Here is an 18,537-nt window from a genome sequence, read left to right as displayed (position 1 = left end):
TAGCTCATATTGTAAGATCTGGTTCCCTCTTGTGCTGGCAGGGCTGTAAAGTACGACTAGGAACATATTTACATATGTGATGGGGATGTAACTATGTGCACAAGTTCTGGAAGCCAGTTGTAGCGGAAATTGGCATTATCGCTGGCAAACAGGTCTCCTTGGCCAGTGTGTCACGACTCTTATCTATTTTTGATAGCACCAATGCTAATCTCGTCAAGAATTAATTCTGTGTCTGCTGGTTGCTGCTTGTCTAATGATCTCTCTGGGATGAAAGGACACGACTTGTTGTTATACAGATCTATGGTTTTAAAAAGTCTTGTTCATTGCCATTTCCAACAAAATGACTGGGGGGTGGGTGATGCGGACCCCATCAATTGTGCTTCTGCTTTGGGGATGTTTGTAATTTATATGACCAAACAAGCTCCTGACTTGGCGCATTCCCACTAAATATGTGTTAATTGGGCAACATTCATGACAGTTACACAGCAGCTATGTTGGATAGAAACCCGGGATTGGTGTACTCATTGATTTTGTGTTTAAGGGAAGCCCTTCCTGTTAGCTTTCTTTTTAAAGAACTATTTCCACCTTGTTGATTTAAAAGTAGTTTACTTTAAAAGACTTTAAGTGGGTTTTTTTAAAGGCACAGCTGCCAGGTACATAGTAGGTAGTCTCCCCACCTTGTTTGCAAGAAATCTTAGCTGAGGTTGTCATGGTTTTGTTTTTTAAGAGGAAACATGCACCCAAAGAGGCTGCACATGGCAGACCACTGGAAAAATGACTTGTAGAATATAAGGACGTTCACATCAGGATTTCACCCAAATTTTCTGTGCCCTTTGGTCATGTTTGGATACAATTTCTGTTCTCCTCAATTGCTGAACAATGGTTGGGAAAAACGCAGAATAGTTTTTTGGCCTAGCACTTACCTGTGCCTGCTTCAGATCTGTGGACTACTGGCCAGAGATTATAGTATTTTCCAGGAATAAAGAAGCTACTCATACTTGCTTTAAGCTAAAACTTGGAACAGCTGAAATAATTTTGAATCATTGATACCTCACACATTTATTGGACTTATCTATATGCTTTGAGGCATGTACATATGGACTATATACCTGCTTTTCATATTCATGTAGTATTTTTCCCCAAGGGCTTAAATGTTTCAGATAATTCGGTAATCCTTATGCTCAGAATAAACATGAATAGATATGGTGCTGAGTATTTATAGCCTGCTTTCCAATTTGATTAATTTTAATTTAAAACAAAATTCCTAAGAGCAGAAATATGAGAATAATAAACAAACCTCAAACATTTCAAAGTTGCCTACTCAAAAACTGTAAAATTGCAATAGCAGCACACAACACAGCTAAAATGGCATTTTAAAATTGCATTCATTTTTTAAAAAACCACTTTTCATTATAAAAATCATATATAGTCCCTGTTCTTGTTAAAACGTCTGGGCCTTCATGTGATTCCTAAAGCTTCATGAGAGTGTCAGTGAGACTCTTCTTTGAATTGCAAAGATCCATTCCTCCTATTATAGGCGAGGGACTGAGACAGTGTGGAAGGGGTACAGCATTTGCAGGTCATAGGGGCTGCTGCAGGCAACCCATTTTTTGAGCATTCTGATTTGCGGGCAGAAGGTGTGTGCTGCAGAGGTTAGATGCTATCCTATGCTCATTGAGCGTTTGTTCTGATTCGTTTACGGGGTGGTTATACAATAACAAGCATTCATCCCAAGTTGCTTGTAGAGTGTTTTCACAGCTTCCTGTTAATGTTTGTTCACTTCACACTTTCCATTGGGTTTCCCTGTTGCTTTCCAAACTGCAGAAAGTCCATTAAAAAAAAACAAACCCAAAACACCTGGATTCGTAGCGCTAGGGCAAATCCTAAAGTTCCAGTAGGCACTTGACTCCCTCCCTGTGTTAGAAACTCGGATATATAAGCTAGGTGTCAAATGGCTCCTTAACCAGCGGTCAGCAACCTTTTTCAGCCTTGGGCCGGTCCACCGTCCCTCAGACCTTGTGGTGGGCTGGACTATATTTTGCAAAAAGAAAGAATGAATTCCTGTGCCCCACAAATAACCCAGAGGTGAATTTTAAATAAAAGCACACATTCTACTCATGTAAAAACAACCAGCAGGCCCCACAAATAACCCAGAGATGCATTTTAAATAAAAGGACACATTCTACTCATGTAAAAACACACTGATTCCTGGACCGTCCGTGAGCCGGATTGAGAAGGTGATTGGGCCGCATCCGGCCCACGGACCTTAGGTTGCCTACCCTGCCTTAAACCAAGGTTTAAGTTGCCAAACTGGGATGTCTAGTTGCCATTTTGGGGCAAGACGGTTCTAAAGTTTCATTTTTCAAATGATGGACTGACTGTGGTTGATTATCAGTTAAACATCTGGCTAGTTCAGATGACAACCTTGAACTAGGTTAAGAGCTTTGAGAACTTAAAGAAGAAAAGTCACTTGATCCAGGGGCAGTCCACATATATATTGGCCTATTCCGACCTCTTTTCTTAATGGTGACTGCTCCGGCTCCGGCTGCACAGAAATTCATTCCAATTGTGCAGGTAAAATATGACTGATAGAATTCAACAAGATGGGGTATTGGTGTGTGAAAACAGCTGGTGGAGATGCCAGATGCCATCCTGGCACCCAGACATCTTCACTTGGTCACAAGTGGTCGAAAGCCAGGTGCAAAATGCGCCTGGCCCCTGGTTAATTTCGAACAGTGCTCCCTCCTGCAAAATACTGACGTCTGGAGGCACCCATGCCTCCATAACTTAACCACCATAACTGCTGTTGGTACCAGCACATCCCTTCTGCTTAAAACTTGGCAACGAAAGAGTAACCCCCCCTTTGCATCATAGCTGTCAATGTTTCCCCCTTTTTAAGGGAAATTCCCTTATTCCGAATAGGATTCCTCGCAAGGAAAGGGAAAAGTTGACAGCTATGCCTTGCATCCTTGCACACCCAAACGAAACATTATCAGTCCTCATTTCGTGTGTTACTGTACACTCCTATACACCCCTACTCAGAACTGATTGCTACTGATTTTAAGGAGGCTTGCTCCCAGATTGCAGCCTTAGTGCTGCTTCTGTAGTTCTTAGCTGATCAGCCTCATTTTGGGTTTTTTGGTAACTGCAGCTTTTGGGAAAACCGGAGAGAAAATTTGTAATACGTTGCTTTCTTTTTTTCTTTCTGGCAAGGCGCTTGGGCCTGTAGCAGGTTGCTTTACAACATGAGAACTGGCTGGTTAAACTTTTGTTTTTTTGGTTGTAGAGTCATTAGCAGCAAGAGATTCATCTACCTATCTCTGATGTTGAGCAGCTGCTGAAGGTAGCAGGATCCATGCCTGGGGTTGAGGGCGGGGAAATGAGCAGGAGAGGAAGGAAAAGATGGCCAGTCCTAATATATGTTCTCAGATTTGCTTAGGCTGAAACAGAGCTGTGTTTGCTAAGAAAGCCAGGCTTTATTATGCCTTTTGTAGCATATTAGCACCATTATACTGCATAGATTCCTTTCCACCACTTAGAGGAATAGTGAGTTCATTTTGTTTCAGGGTGCTTGGAATGGGGCCGCCTTTGAAATCCCAAGAGATGAATTGCAGTATAGGGATACGAAATCGTGAATCTAAAAATGGATGGCCAAAGTCCTCGAAAGCCATGGAACTGTGTGTTTTCTTTCCCAAATAAGGAAACTTGGCACGTTCTGCTGTATGTTTTAAGCTAGCACAAATGTAGTTACTACTTTATTGGCAATACATTGGCACAATGCCTTTCCAAAGGAATCACTGAAAGCTGCAAAGTGTCTTGGCTTAATCGCTTTTTATTTTAAAGATCTAAGCTGGAAATAGGAGAATTTAATTCTTGGATACCTGGAGAACTGGGTGACTGAATGTTCCAGTTCCAAATGAGTTAATATTATTATGATAGTCAGTTGTGTGTGCATGTAATGTCATGGATGTGGCACTCTGTTAAAATACATGATTTTTACAGTTTGCAGACACACAGCGATATATTGGGGATATGGTGTCTTACATTTAGCGAGCTTGTCATTTACAGTCACCAAATTGACTGTGAAATGGTAAATTAAAGGTGCCACACTGCAACTTATTTACTAGAGATTAAGTCCCACTGAACTTAGAGTGGCTTACTTCTGAGTAAGCTTGCTTAGGCTTGCACTGCCTATGACTTGGCTTGGATTTAGTTAAAAGTAAGGGGTGCTAAGCCAAAAGGCGCAACTCTAAAGTGAGGAAGAAAATGGAACTGGAAATACAATATTTTGTGTCTGTTTACAAAAGTCAGAACTTCAATATGTTTCAAGGCATGGGTGTAAAAAATCAGTGCCAGTTTATGACAAAATAAGTTTGAACTGAAATTGGGATGAGCGGTGATCATCATGTGATAGCTTACTGTAGTTACCGAATTCGAAGTATGGCTGTCACATATTTGGGGGGGGGCATAGCAACCTGAGCCTCCTCCCTGTGTTCATTTCAGAACAGCGCCTTAAAGAACACTGACGATTGCACCCACCTTGAAACCACCTCAAAAGGCAGCTATCCAAATGTTGAGCTTTCCCCTTACTCCAGAACTGGCAACAACAGACTTCGGTGGGCCTTTATGGGAAACGATTTCTACACTAAAAATTCCTTCCAGTAGCACCTTAAAGACCAACTAAGTTAGTTCTTGGTATGAGCTTTCGTGTGCATGCACACTTCTTCAGATACACACGGCTACCTATCTGTAACTGATTTCTACACTATTTTTCTAGAAAAGGAGGTGCCAGAACTCACCAGGAACACCTCCCTTGTTCTCTTACAATGGCAATGGCACACACCTGAGAGGTGCCAGAACTGAGTTCTGGTGAGTTCCAGCTGAAGAAGACCTTTCTCCTTTGGAATAACTGCTTGGGGGTGGGGTGGGGGACTGGTTGAAGCTATGCCCCTTTACTCAATATCGGATGGCTCCAAGCCATGTAGGGTTTCATAGGCCTGAAAGCTTTGGCAAAGAAGGAGACTAGATTTTTCCATACCAGCTGTCGCTGCTGTATTTTTTTAAAAATTTTTTTAACCCATTTGCCCATCTCAGTTACGCTTAAGGTGTGTTGATCAGTAAAATACAGTGATAATAAAGGTAAAGGGACCCCTGACCATTGGGTCCAATCATGACTTACTCTGGGGTTGCGGTGCTCATCTCGCTTTATTGGCTGAGGGAGCCGGCGTACAGCTTCTGGGTCATGTGGCCAGCATGACTAAGCTGCTTCTGGCGAACCAGAGCAGCGCACAGAAACGCTGTTTACCTTCCTGCTGGAGCGGTACCTATTTATCTACTTGCACTTTGACATGCTTTCGAACTGCTAGGTTGGCAGAAGCAGGACCGAGGAATGGGAGCTCACCCCATTGCGGGGATTTGAACCGCTGACCTTCTGATCAGCAAGTCCTAGGCTCTGTGGTTTAACCCACAGCGCCACCCGCATCCCTACAGTGATAATAAGCCCAGTTAAAAAAGTAAATAGTTAATCAAAAAATGCCAGGAACATAAGAAAGTAAACAACCTGAAAGCAGCGGCGGAGCAAGCTGATTGGGTGCCTGGAGCGGTGCGTGTGCCTTGCGCCGTGGGGCGGAGCCAGCTGGGGCAGGCCGCTCCGTGGGGCCTCCAATGAGTCTGCCTACCTCCTCCCACTCAGCCACCCTACAGCTGAGGGGGAGGCAGCGGGAGGACTGTTTGGTGCAGCGCAGAGCCTGTGGGCGCCCAATCACCGTGTCTCTCCCAGGAGAGACACGTGGCTCGGGCTCGCTGCAGGCCCCGCGGTGAGTGCTGCCCGCCATTTTGTCACCCCCTCAGTGGTGACAGCTGGAGCGGCCTGTCCCCACCGCACCCCCTTCCTCCACCCCTGCCCAGAAGGACAATCCAATACACGCCTGCTCAAAAATGACCCCATTGAGTTCAGTGGGGCTTACTCCTTGGTTAGAATTTCAGTCTAAAGGCCTTAAACTCTGATCCAAACTGCTATTTGTGACTAGACCTAGTCAGAAAATCAGCAGAGGACTGAGCAGAAGAGGGAGGTTCTGCTGATTTTCTGACTGGGGCTATGCACAATCTCCTTCATTAACTTGACCATTTGCTGGGTTAGGCATTTATGTGCACAGTTCGTCATCCCTCTAAATAGAAGATGGATCAGGATAGTAGCATAGACCATGATCAATGTTCTATAATGCCCTTCTGAATGTAGATTCACTATTGCCAGGGAAAACAGCACCTTCTGCTCACGTTCACCAAGAGCATTAAGGGTGCAGAAAGAGGCTTCTGTGAGCCTCAGTGGCAAGCATAATATATTCAGCTGCAATAATCTGTGACAATACAGTTATAACATAATTGTGTTATGAAATCATAAGCAGGCATAAAATGTGAATTCTCGTTCCATTGGATTTTTGGCTGCCGTTGCAATTTTCCCTTCCATTTCAGATAAACCTCTTAAGGAAGCATTGGGATCCTTTTAGGGCGGTGGGGGTGGGGGAACTTTGGCCTTCCAGAAGTAGCCTAACAACAGCTCCCATCATCCCTGCCCCTTGGCCATGCTGGCTTGGGATGATGGGAGCTGGAGTCCCAATAGAGTGGCAACCACAGCACACAGGATTTCCTGAACCATGCCTGACATTGAACAATAGATTGCATTGGAAGGGGGGAAATGGCACACATCTCCAGGGTTCAAGTTCAGCTTTGCAAAGAAGCCCACAAAATTTACCACCTGGCAATAGTTTTTTTTAAAAAATGAACGAACATCAGTTGTGGCACATAGATATGTCTTATGCAGAGAGAAAATGTATTTTTCTTAAAGTAATAAAAACTTACCTCCTTTATTACCTAGAGGCAGTCATTATTTTTTAAAGGCAATCAGCTTTTCCCCAAGCCCAGCCAGCCCATAGAATGTAGCAAAGCGAATCCCTTTTGTGTGCAAGATTGAAAAAAAGAACAGAATTAATAAAGCTTCATTGCATAATTACCAGGTGACAATTTTTATTAACCATATACCAACAACTAAATGAGTCACTCTCTACAAACCTGGAGTTTGGCTCCTATCTCTGTTGAAGGTTAAGATCTTAAAACAGTATTTCTCCCCCTGCAAATAATATTTTAAGGAAGCCAGGAGCCAAACTTTAGCTTTCCAAAGGGAGAAAAGGAACTCTTTAGCCTGGCGCTATACTATAATGTGCACAGGGTTTCCTCTTTCCTATGCTGGCTTATTCTTACTTTAGAGCAAGTGAAACCTATAGTTAGAGTAGGTATAAAGGCAAGCTATCAGATAACAGGAACCCACTGAGCATCTATTTAACTATATTGAACTGGACGTGCTGTTGTTAAAAGAGTTGGATATACAAAGCGCACATGACAATAGACTGCTGGGCATTAAAATTGAAATACAAAATGCAACAAAAGGTCTCGGATTCTTTTCTCCATGGTGCGGAAGACAATATTTTCTAAGCTATAAAAATAATAATTGTCAGGAAGTGAAAAACTCACCTATCACTCTCAACAAATCCACAGAACATAAGCTCACATCTTGCAGTGTGTGGGGGTATTTTTAAATAAAAAGTCTCGGGCCACATTAACTTATTTAGATCAAAATTGAAGTTCAATCCATCCTATAGAGATACTTATAAAGCAGCTGTCACCTTGCCAAAACAAAGCACGTCCTTTTCATAAGGTGATGGATACTTTAGAAATGTCTTTATATGATGGATAATGACAGAACCATTCCTTCAAATGCACATCATGTGTTACTAATCTGCTGCAGGCAACAAAGCCAATCTCCATAACCTTCCCCATGGTTCTCATACAATAGTAGCTAGGAGTTCCCAATTGTATTTCAGCAAATGACAGAACCATGGAACACTGGAGAGGTTCAGGATGTTGTCTCCTTCTTCCTCGTGAAAATTGCCACAGAAGATGTCGCTTAGAGAGATATAAGATGGAAGTAACTAGCTCTTGGAATAGATAAGTGAAATATTTGCATTTGAAGATATGGAAGTGTTTATTCTAAACACTTGTTCTTAGAAGCAGCTTTCCTTGATTCTAGTGAAGCATTAATTCCAAATGAGCTTAGAAATGGAGATGGGAGTCTGGCCCCACCTATAATATCTGCATTTTCCGATTTGTCACTAAACAATAAATCACAGGATCATAAAGATGGAAGAGACCCTGTGAGTCATCTAGTTCTGACCCCCTTGCAAATGCATAGTTGAGGGTTTTCAGCCCATAATTAATTAGACCAGTTTTGGTTCTGATCCGGGATGACGAGGGAGTTCAAATGTGGATAGAGAGACTGCAGAGAAGCTTCGTGAATTCTTTGCATCAGCAGAAAACAGGGCAGATCTCAGTGCGTAACCTAGGTTTTGTAGGATGGGAGTGACTGAGGAAGTGATGGCTACCAACTTGGATGAGTTTAAACAAGAATCAGACAAAAATGTATGGAAGATAATGCTAACAACAGCTAGTAGCCATGATGGCTTTGTTTCAACATCTACCATCAGAGAGAGTCTTACCTGCAGATTCTGGGACCTGAGCCTCAGGTATTTTGCATGTAAAACAAATGCTCTATCACTGAGCTGTGGCTCTTCCCTTGTTGCCACTGTGAGACTTAGTAGGTAATATTGTGGCATTCCCATTTTAGTGATTGCATTACTTCCTGGCTGAGTCCATTTTATCCTTACCCTTATTCTAGTCTATATATGGAGCCATGGGAGCTTGCACAATCATGTGTTTTGCATATGCCATCAATATGCTGATTACATTTTGCTCCATTTCTTCTTTTCATCTGATCTCTGAGCTTATTGCTGGGGTTGGGGTTGGGTTCAACTGACGATGAGTCAACTGAAATTGAACGTCGTGCGCACTTACGCAACCGTAGTGTGAGTGTACATACGTAAGGGAAATTCAATTGTCTCTAATATCCATTGTCTTTGATACTTGTATAGCTAAACTGAGACATGTGCCTAAGTATTTGCAATGAGGTTTCACAGATCCTTTCATAGGGTAGGGTAGCACTTTATTTGCTAATACAAAGCACCAAACATGGTAAGTACTCAATTGCATTGCAAGTCACTAGTTGGAAACTTCACTTGAGTCGCAAACTCCTATCTGCAGCTCTTGCAAGTCTCTGTGACTTGGACTCTGGTCCCCTTCCCCATTTTGTAATAGGGAAATAATGGTACTAGTCCACTTTGTTGGCCAGCAGCAGGCATGGAAACTCAAGAGGATTTTGAATCTAGAACTAGTAGCTTCTCAATCTGACTTCTTTCCCCCCTAGAGAACTAAGCGCTGAATTCAAAATACAATGCTTTTGCACGCATATATCTTTGTCAAGAAACAGGTTGCGGCAGGACTGTATCACTTAATTCTCCAGACTGTTAACTTTATTTATTTTAAGCAGCACCGCACAGGTTAATGTTAAGTGGTGTGTGAACAGGTGTGGAATTGGTGGAGATTTCCTGGTGTCTAGAAAATGATGAGGCCAATTCAGGCTGAAAGGTTAGTTGTGCATTCGCAAGAGCATCTTATTCTGTGCAAAATCATGCAATAATTTCTACAGGAGCCCATGTGGCTGTGCTACTTTTGTACTAATTTTTGCACTGTTTTGTACTATAAAAAAATCTCTTAAGTTGGATGTACAGAGACATGTAGTCGCTGTGAGCTTGTGCCAGCTTTTTAAGTTACACTGGGTTTCCCCTGAAAGCTTACTTCTAGACTTTGCTTTCAACATGAACCTGACATATGTGGAGTTTTGAGCTTGATAACTTCTTTTGGTCAGGGGTCAGTCTTCTTAAGTGATCCAGCAATAGGCTGGATAATAATATTAAAGATTATTTGAAGAGACCCTGTGACTTAGAACAAGAATGTTCTTGTTCCGCTGGCAAGAAATACGATATCTCGTCTTCTTTTTTAAAAAAAGAATAAGAAGAAGTGTGCCTTCACGTACTCATAGGGTTTTTGTATATTGCAAGCAAGATAAATTATTCTGCACTTGAAGTTGAAGGCACAACTAAGCTACTTCTGGAACAGACTTGTGTTTTGGCCAACTTTTCCCTCCGCCACATATAACAAATGCTTCTACCTTAGTGAACATTTGCAGACAGAGCTCTTGGTCTGGAGAGGTCTAAAGTTGTTGTTGTGCCAGAATATTCAGGAGCTTAGGTTATGTATATTTCTCGAGAAGTGATCACGACATGGATACATGGCATACCCCAGATTCCAGAACTCCTAGGCAAGCTAACAGTTGCAAGTGAGCTTTCCTTTTGACAGTGTACGTCACTATAAGGGAACTGAGCACACATACGCAGAGCCTTTTCCTGTGGTCCCAGCATCTGAAAATAGCAGAGAATGCGGTGGATTTTTTAGCCGTTTATCCACAGATAATAGCTTCAAGGGTCTGGACGGAATATACAGTGTGAGTGCCACCGCTTTTTATACCATTCGTATCTTGTTTGCATTATCGTACTAAAGGGAAAGTTCAGAATAGGTGAACCATAGCAACGAAAGCATAACTGGAGATTTTTTTTTTGTCCCCCTCCCTTTTTTTTCTTGCAGGTTTTGCCGTGGTTATTTTGTCATTATGAGATGTTGTCTCTCGGTGCTTCATTTGTGCAAATTAAATTTGATGACTTGCAGTTCTTTGAAAACTGCGGCGGAGGGAGTTTCGGGAGTGTGTATCGAGCCCGATGGGTATCCCAGGACAAGGAGGTGGCTGTGAAGAAGTTGCTTAAAATAGAGAAAGAGGTAAGCATGCAACCTATCCAGTTCCTATCAGAAAAATTGCTGAGATTTAAGTTAAATTGGCAGAAGCTTTTATTCCATCTTTTTAAAATAAAAAACCCCCCGTGTGCAAGCATTTAATACTGGCAAGCCTCACTACTTTCAAACAAATCAGTAGGCCGTTTCCTATCGCTTCCTTTTGATGGAATAGCTTCAATTTAGCAAACTTTTTGCATAGTGAGAATATACTTAAAAGTAAACTTAAAAAAATGAGAACGTCACTGGATGCAGTAGAATCAAAATCAAATTGATTTCCTCCTTTTGAAACAGGCCTATAACAAGAGCCAAATAGGTGGTCTCTCCCTTGCTAAAAATAATGCCAGCCCAATGGTTTTTGCACCCAAATGTTATAAGTGCATGTCATGCTGTTTTTCCTGGGAACTGCGTGCTCACAGTTCAGGGCAGGATTGCAGCCTAGATGTGCAACATCATATTTCAATCCGATTTGTATTTACGGAAACATGTTGTCATACTAGTAGGCATTCTCAGTATGAACATGTCCCTCCATTATAAGGCAGCACAACTCCTCAAAGCCACGTGGTTTATACACAGGTAGCAAGGTATCACAATGACATGGGTAATGTTTCATTTGTACGGATATGTTGACAATACTTGGAGCTCATTCATGTGCAGATTCACTAAGAAGTAAGTCCTACTGAGACCTGTAGCACTTGCTCCAAAATAAGGATTCATACAATCGAGCATTTGCTTTGTAGTCTTCGTTCTGCATTCTGAGTAGTTTATGAGTATGAAAACCATAAGAGCACACCTGAGGTGAGTTTTTACGAACAGGTGAAAGCCACAATCCTATGTGTGCTTTCTAAGGAAGGTTTAATCTGTTGGAAGCAGCCTAGAGTGGATGGGCCATCCCAGTCAGATGGGCAGGGTAATAATAATAATAATAATAATAATAATAATAATAATAATAATAATAATAAAGGTCTTAAATGATCTACATTGACTCCCAGTATGTTTCCAAGTACATTTTAAAGTGTTGGCGCGCACCTTTAGAGCCCTAAACGGCCTCGGCCCAGTATACCTGAAGGAGTATCTGCACCCCCATCGTTCAGCCCAGACACTGAGGTCCAGCTCCGAGGACCGTCTGACGGTTCCCTCTCTGTGAGAAGTGAGGTTACAGGGAACCAGGCAGAGGGCCCTTTTGGGAATTGCGCCCGCCCTGTGGAACACCCTCCCATCAGATGTCTAGGAAATAAACAACTATTTTACTTTTAGAAGACACCTGAAGGCAGCCCTATTTAGGAAAGTTTTTTATGTTTAATGTTTTTAATATTCTGTTGGGAGCTGCCCAGAGTGGCTAGGGAATCCCAGTCAGATGGGCGACATACAAATAATACTGTGGTTTACTTTGATTAAACAGGCAATGGCCTGTGCTGTATATCGGCTATTAAACAGTAATCCAAATAAAATTATATATTTTTGTCCTGAGGCCAGCCTCATTGATAGTCTGGGTTTTTCACAACAGCATTAGAAAGAAGAAATATATTAAAAACAGTAAACATGATCACACATGTAATCTCTCTCTCTCTCTACATATATTCTCTCTATATAAAGTCATGTTCACAATAACCTTCAAATCAGATACATTATTTCATAATATAGAACATTTGAATTATTCAGATCTGCCTAGCTTTAGCCATTAAAAGCCAGCACAGTCGCAGTCTTGATTGACAGAAATAACGTTTATCGAATCAGTGTTTGAAATATGAAATGTGTTTAAAAGAAATTCCATTAGACATCTATGTTGCCTAGTCTGTATTGAAGGAAGGTTTTTTTAATGTTGATTGTTTTTATTAGTCAGGAACAAATGACCTGCCAATCTGATGTTCTGTTTGTTGTCAAAATAGGTTAGCAACACAGTTCTGCTTATGTCTACTCTGAAGTGCCCCATGCATGTTTGCTTTAAAATAATTTTAAATGTAATCAGTGTGATCTTCAGAGTACCTATGACTAGGACAGCCATTCATAGACCTCTCATTTTCTCAATTCATTTAATGCACATAAAAGGTAAAGGTACCCCTGACCATTAGGTCCAGTCACGGACGACTCTGGGGTTGAGCACTCATCTCACTCTATAGTCCGAGGGAGCTGGCGTTTGTCCGCAGACAGCTTCCGGGTCATGTAGCCAGCATGACTAAGCCGCTTCTGGCGAACCAGAGCAGCGCACGGAAACGCCGTTTACCTTCCCGCCAGAGCGGTACCTATTTATCTACTTGCATTTTGACGTGCTTTTGAACTGCTAGGTTGGCAGGAGCAGGGACCGAGCAATGGGAGCTCACCCCATCACAGGGATTCGAACCATCGACCTTCTGATCGGCAAGCCCTAGGCTCTGTGGTTTAGACCACAGCGCCGCTTTCCCCAAATAATCTAAGGAACTGTGGTTGGTTAAGGGTACTGGGAATTGTAGCTCTCTGAGAGATAAGCTACAGTTCCCAGGATTCTCTGGGGGAAGCCACATGGTTTAAATGTATGATATGTATGTAGCCTCCTTATATGATCTGGTTCCTTTTTTATTGGCTGTAACTTATGGTTGCTATAAAGCTTGCTTTAAGAAAAAGTAACAGCATGCATTATCAGATATGTTCTTAAAAAAAAAAAAGATCACTGAGATGCCTCAACAGTTCATTTCCATAAATATATTTTTGGCAGACAATTGGGAATACCGAGCAGTTTCAGTCTTGGAGATATGTAATTAAAATCCTTTGTTAGCTGTTGTTTGAACCAGTAAATAAAATACCTATTCTAGTCATGGGGATTTGACTTCTTCAGCTACTAACATTAATCACATTTATTTAGCACATTTGCACCTATAACATATTTGCATGCAAATTTAACAACTCTGGAGATCTGAGGGAGAGGGCGAGAAGCAGGATTCGCCTTTTGGGTTACTATGGAATCTTTTAATAAATGTGTTTCTGGGTCTTGTACTTAATATATAGCAGATGTTCGCATTACTTCTTGATAGCACAAGTATCCACACTTCCTAAGAAAGCACAGCTCTCATAATGGGTTCAGTTAAGTGCTTGATGCATATTTGTTTTTCACATTTGTTCCCCACCTTTCCCTCAGGGAGCTCAGGCCAACATCCCTGAGGCTACCTCAGGTTAGGTGAGTGGTTATTGAATTGTTCTTATAGGTGACAGAATGGAAAATTGGCTGTGGTAGGAAAAGATGTAATAATATGAGCTGGTGAGTTTTGGAAGCCTGTGCAGCAAAGGGAAAAACACGTTCTCCAAGAAGTGGGAATTTTTATTTGAGCGTTATTGGCTCTTTCTTTGAGGAAAGAAAGATTTTTTCTTTTGCCTGCACCACTCACCTTACTCTGAGATGACCTGCTGCCCTCAGGTGTCGTTATGGACAAGCAGGGGCGGAGGGAGGCGGGGTGGTCCGGCCCAGGTGTCACCACTGACAAAATGGCGGGCGGCATTCACTGCGGGACCTGCAGCGTGCCCAAGCCACGCATCTCTCCTGGGAGAGACATGGTGGCTTGGGCATGCACAGGCTCCTCACTGCCCCAAATGGACCACACGCCGCCGCCGCCGCCTCAGCAGTTCTGCCCCAGGCGCCCGATCGGCTTGCTCCACTGCTGGGACAACGTATTCTTGTCCGTGTTGAACTAAAGATCTCACCAATTGTCCAGTTGGCTTCTGCTTGTAGAATATAGTTTGTGTTTAATTTTGTCTTTTGCTTCAGTTAGTAGAACATCTAGGCCAGGCCTGAGCCAGTGTGTGCTCAAGGGAGTAGTGTACAAAAACTCTCGTCCCCTGGCTGTTGGAAGAAGGAGGAAGGGGCTGTCTAAAATCTTGAAAGTGCCCCATTTGTTTCCTAAAGCCTCCTGAGGAGACTGTATGGTCCTAGTTAAAAATCACTGGGCTAGGCTATCTAATAAGCTCTGTGGTCAAGAGCAGAATGGAAATGAGATTCTCCCACATCCATCCAAACCCAACATGCCAGTTCCTTTATACTATACTGGTTAGTTGCTTGTGTAAATACCCTGTAGGTTAAATTTAATCCTGCAAACAGAACCTGAAAAAATGGTGAAGCAACCAATTAAGTTACCTAAAAAAAAAAATTATAGAATATAATTCAATAGTACTGCTTGTTTTTTATTTCCACGTGTTTATTATTAAGAGATTTGGGTTTGTGACATCAGACATGATTGTAGCCTTGGGTGCTCATGGGTTGTGCCTGCAATGCAGCAACAAGTACAGTATTTGCTATTTTCATTTCTTCCTTCCTTCCTTTATTTCATTTCAACAATTTATGTACTGCTTAACACCGTAGTCTTTCCTGCACATTTATTATCCACACAATATTGTTCAAAATATGAACCTGTTTCGTATTTTGGAGGAGCTGTTGTCATTTGTAACTGTGCACCATATTTACTGTATTGCATCTACAGAGTTGCCTCTGAAGACGACTCTATTGTAGGTGGTTAAACAGGGATGGGACTCTGGGATTGGTACAGTATTGGCTTCCTAGAACCTTTTGGGTCCAGAGTTCTAATTTGAGCTTAGCCTTTCCTATAGATTGGACTGTAAAGAATGCAGGAAACACCTCCTTCATGATCTCTAGGAGTGATTGAAAATATCTGCTTAATTAATTATGCATTGTTTATGACTGCAATACAACTAACAGAACTCCTTGCTTCTGGAGGTTCACTAAAGATTGACGCTTTCCAGAGATAGGGTAAAATAATCTTGCTTGGACAGGTATTTGGTAGCAGCAGCAGTTAAATTTCAATATTATCTTAGCAAATGATTCAAAGCCCCAAAGGTGTTTCACTGTTTCCTTTAAGAACGGGAATGCTTCTTGCATGTATTCTTCTGACCTGCTTATATAAATGCATTCCTTCCAGTGGCGTAGCGTGGGTTGTCAGCACCCGGGGCAAGGCAAGTAATTTGTGCCCCCTAACCTGTGGATTTGCGCCCCCTAACCCTAACCCCCAGATGTTGCGCCCGGTGCGGCCGGCCCCCCCTGCACCCCCCATGCTACGCCACTGATTCCTTCCTTCGCACCCAACTGTGTTTTATGTATTCATATGCTAGTCTATACCGATAGCAAGATAAAAATTTACAGAATTAAACAAACGGATAATGAAACTTGGCTTTCACAGAATTAAACACTGTGATTTTTATATTAACAGAACTGTCAGACCACCCTTTTATTACCAAAGTATCATAGATTGGTTTCCCCAAAGTATAAAGCAGGTTATACAAAAACACGAAAGATAAAATACAGCTAAAACTATAAATCAGTTATGGAAACCATTGCAAGCAATAGCAGCTGTTCAGGAGCTGCTTCCTCAGGTGGGAGCAGTGCCTAGGATGGGGTTTAGCAGGTTCTTGGGAAAAAGCCTTCAGTCCCTTGGAAAGTTGTTGGAATACAACTTTCATATTCCAGGTTTTGGGGTTGTTTTTTTTACCTTTGGCACTGCCTTTCTGAAAACCTGACTTCCCTGTGTGTATGACCATGCTCTGTTGACTGGACTCTGCATTTCTCATTGACCCCTGTGTCCCCTTTGACCTTGGATTTTGACTTCAACTTGCTCTCTGGACCATCCTTTAAGAGGACTCTGACCTCTGTCATCCCTGTGCCCTGAAGGACAGCCATCTTGATTCAAAACAGTGTCCAATTACGTGTAAATATAGACAAAAGCCTGCTCCTTGATCTGAGCAATTTTGTTACAATAGCTTAAGAGGTGTTAATAATAATAATAATAATAATAATAATAATAATAATTCTATACCACCCTTCATCCGAGAATCGCAGGGTGGTTTACAGTTTTGTTAAAAAAGTAAGATAGTAAGAAACAAAATATAGTAAGAAACAGAAACAGCCAAAGATAGTTTAACTAGCCAAAGGCCACGGAGAAGAAGAAGGTTTTTGCCTGGCACCTAAAGATAGGTAATGAAGCCTCCACAAACAGGGAGCCACCACAGAAAATACACATTTGCGTGTTGCCACGAGGACATAGCAAACAGGCAAGCTTTCCAAAATTTGGAGCAGGCTCTGTTTATAAGGAGCTCTTTACCATGATGTGCCATCCTTTGGAATGGCTTGTGGCATAAAGGAAGAAGTGATGTGACAAGTTGTTTTAATAGCGTGTTGTACATGTTCTTTCCTCCTGTGGTTGCGTTCTTTAGTCAAATACGGCTGCAAATCCTGTGTTACTCTCACCTCGGAGTACCTTCCATTGAAAATAATGGGATTGTCACTGCCCTGTCAAGTCAGCAGTATATACATTTTTGTTCCAGTTTTGCTTTACATTTAGAACATTTTCCTTGACCTAAATAGGCTGCATTCTTAGGATACAATTCAAGCGCAAATTTAAGTCAGGCGTGGGGAAGCACAACATTCCTTCATGGTGTGAAGTGGGTGGTGATAAGGAGAGACAGAAGTGAAGCTTAGCAGCATTGGTCAGTGGATTTTGTTTCCGGCTTCTTAACTTGCACACTTAAATACAAGGAACAACCGTTGGCTTAGTCTTTTCCTGTACATACAACAATGGGGTGCAGTTTATTAATCATACTGTTCCCTGTTTATTTTAACTGTACTGTATTTTTACCTTGAAAACCACCTTGAGCGGACTTTTGCCATTAAAAGTGACATAAAAGACTAATAATAATAATAATATATTTCTATTATTTATACCCCACCCATCTGGCTTGCTTCCCCAGCCACTCTCTGTCATATATATATATATATTTACATTTAATATAAGATCTTATACCTTTAGAATGCAGATGAAGAATCATGTTTTTGGATTATGCTCCATCTTTAAAAAAACGAAACAAAAACCCAACCTTTCTGTATATAGAAAAGTTTAGCATTGTTAGAGAGAAGACAATTTGTGGGGCCTGCCTGGTGTTTTTACATGAGGAGAATGTGTGCTTTTATTTAAAATACATATCTGGGTTATTTGTGGGGCATAGGAATTCGTTCATTCCCCCCCCCCCCATATAGTCCGGCCCCCCCACAAGGTCTGAGGTACAGTGGACAGGCCCCCTGCTGAAAAAGTTTGCTGACTGCTGTCCTAGATGCTCTCCAAGGCAATTTCCCTCTTTCCCCCCTTTTTTGAAAAAATATAGTGCTTGACAGTTGCTACAGTTTGCAATGCAGTCTTATGTTCCAATTACCTTCCCTCCCTTTCATTTGGAAGGTGGCTTTTTTAGGGGGGGGGCAAAACCAAAATATTTGTGCATCGAGCAATATGGACAGAAAATAAATAAATATAAATCGAATCCTAGTGCAGTACAGCTGCAGACTATCATAAAGTTCCTCTCTGCTTACTCGCCCTGCCATTTAAGATGTGCATGAAGAAAGTTTCCTTTTTAAGAGGGCAAGTATAAACAGTTATAAGGAAACATTGAGCACCTGTTTATCTTAGCTGGGCACTGCACAGAAACAGAAAAGGCTCCCACTTGGTTCGCTTACATAAACGCACGGACAGGCTGATCACAGGAACTGTTGTCCCATAATATAAGAATAAGAATAAGAAAATCCCTGCTGGATCAAACCAGAGATCCCTGATAGATCAGATTCATACAGTGGCTCACTCTTGGGAAGCCCACAAGCAGGTTTATGAGATTTGTGTTCTTCAGTGACTGGTATTCAGGGCCATTGTTGCCTCTGCTTCTGGAGATAATATACAGTGGTACCTCTGGTTACGAATTTAATTCATTCTGGAAGTCTGTTCTTAA

At 41.9% G+C, this 18,537-nt stretch overlaps 1 protein-coding gene and 1 long non-coding RNA gene across 3 annotated transcripts in view; both read left to right on the top strand.

The window, feature by feature from the left end:
* LOC309363780 overlaps positions 1-18,537 on the top strand; it is a 122,985-nt gene that overhangs the window by 11,510 nt on the left and 92,938 nt on the right. The window lies entirely within an intron of this gene.
* Positions 10,292-18,537, top strand: part of MAP3K20 (mitogen-activated protein kinase kinase kinase 20) — a 70,470-nt gene continuing 62,224 nt past the window's right edge. For both annotated transcript variants that reach the window (XM_081889208.1, XM_081889207.1), the window contains exons 1-2: positions 10,292-10,450; positions 10,591-10,779. In XM_081889208.1, coding sequence (XP_081745334.1) covers positions 10,621-10,779 — 159 coding nt within the window. In that variant the 5' untranslated portion in view covers positions 10,292-10,450; positions 10,591-10,620. The remainder of the gene's footprint in view (positions 10,451-10,590; positions 10,780-18,537) is intronic.

Source organism: Podarcis melisellensis, assembly GCF_964234715.1.
Source record: "Podarcis melisellensis genome assembly, chromosome: 1".
Lineage (NCBI taxonomy): Eukaryota > Metazoa > Chordata > Lepidosauria > Squamata > Lacertidae > Podarcis > Podarcis melisellensis.
The sequence above is the reverse complement of the archived record's forward strand: the minus strand, read 5'-3'. Positions and strand labels throughout refer to the sequence as shown.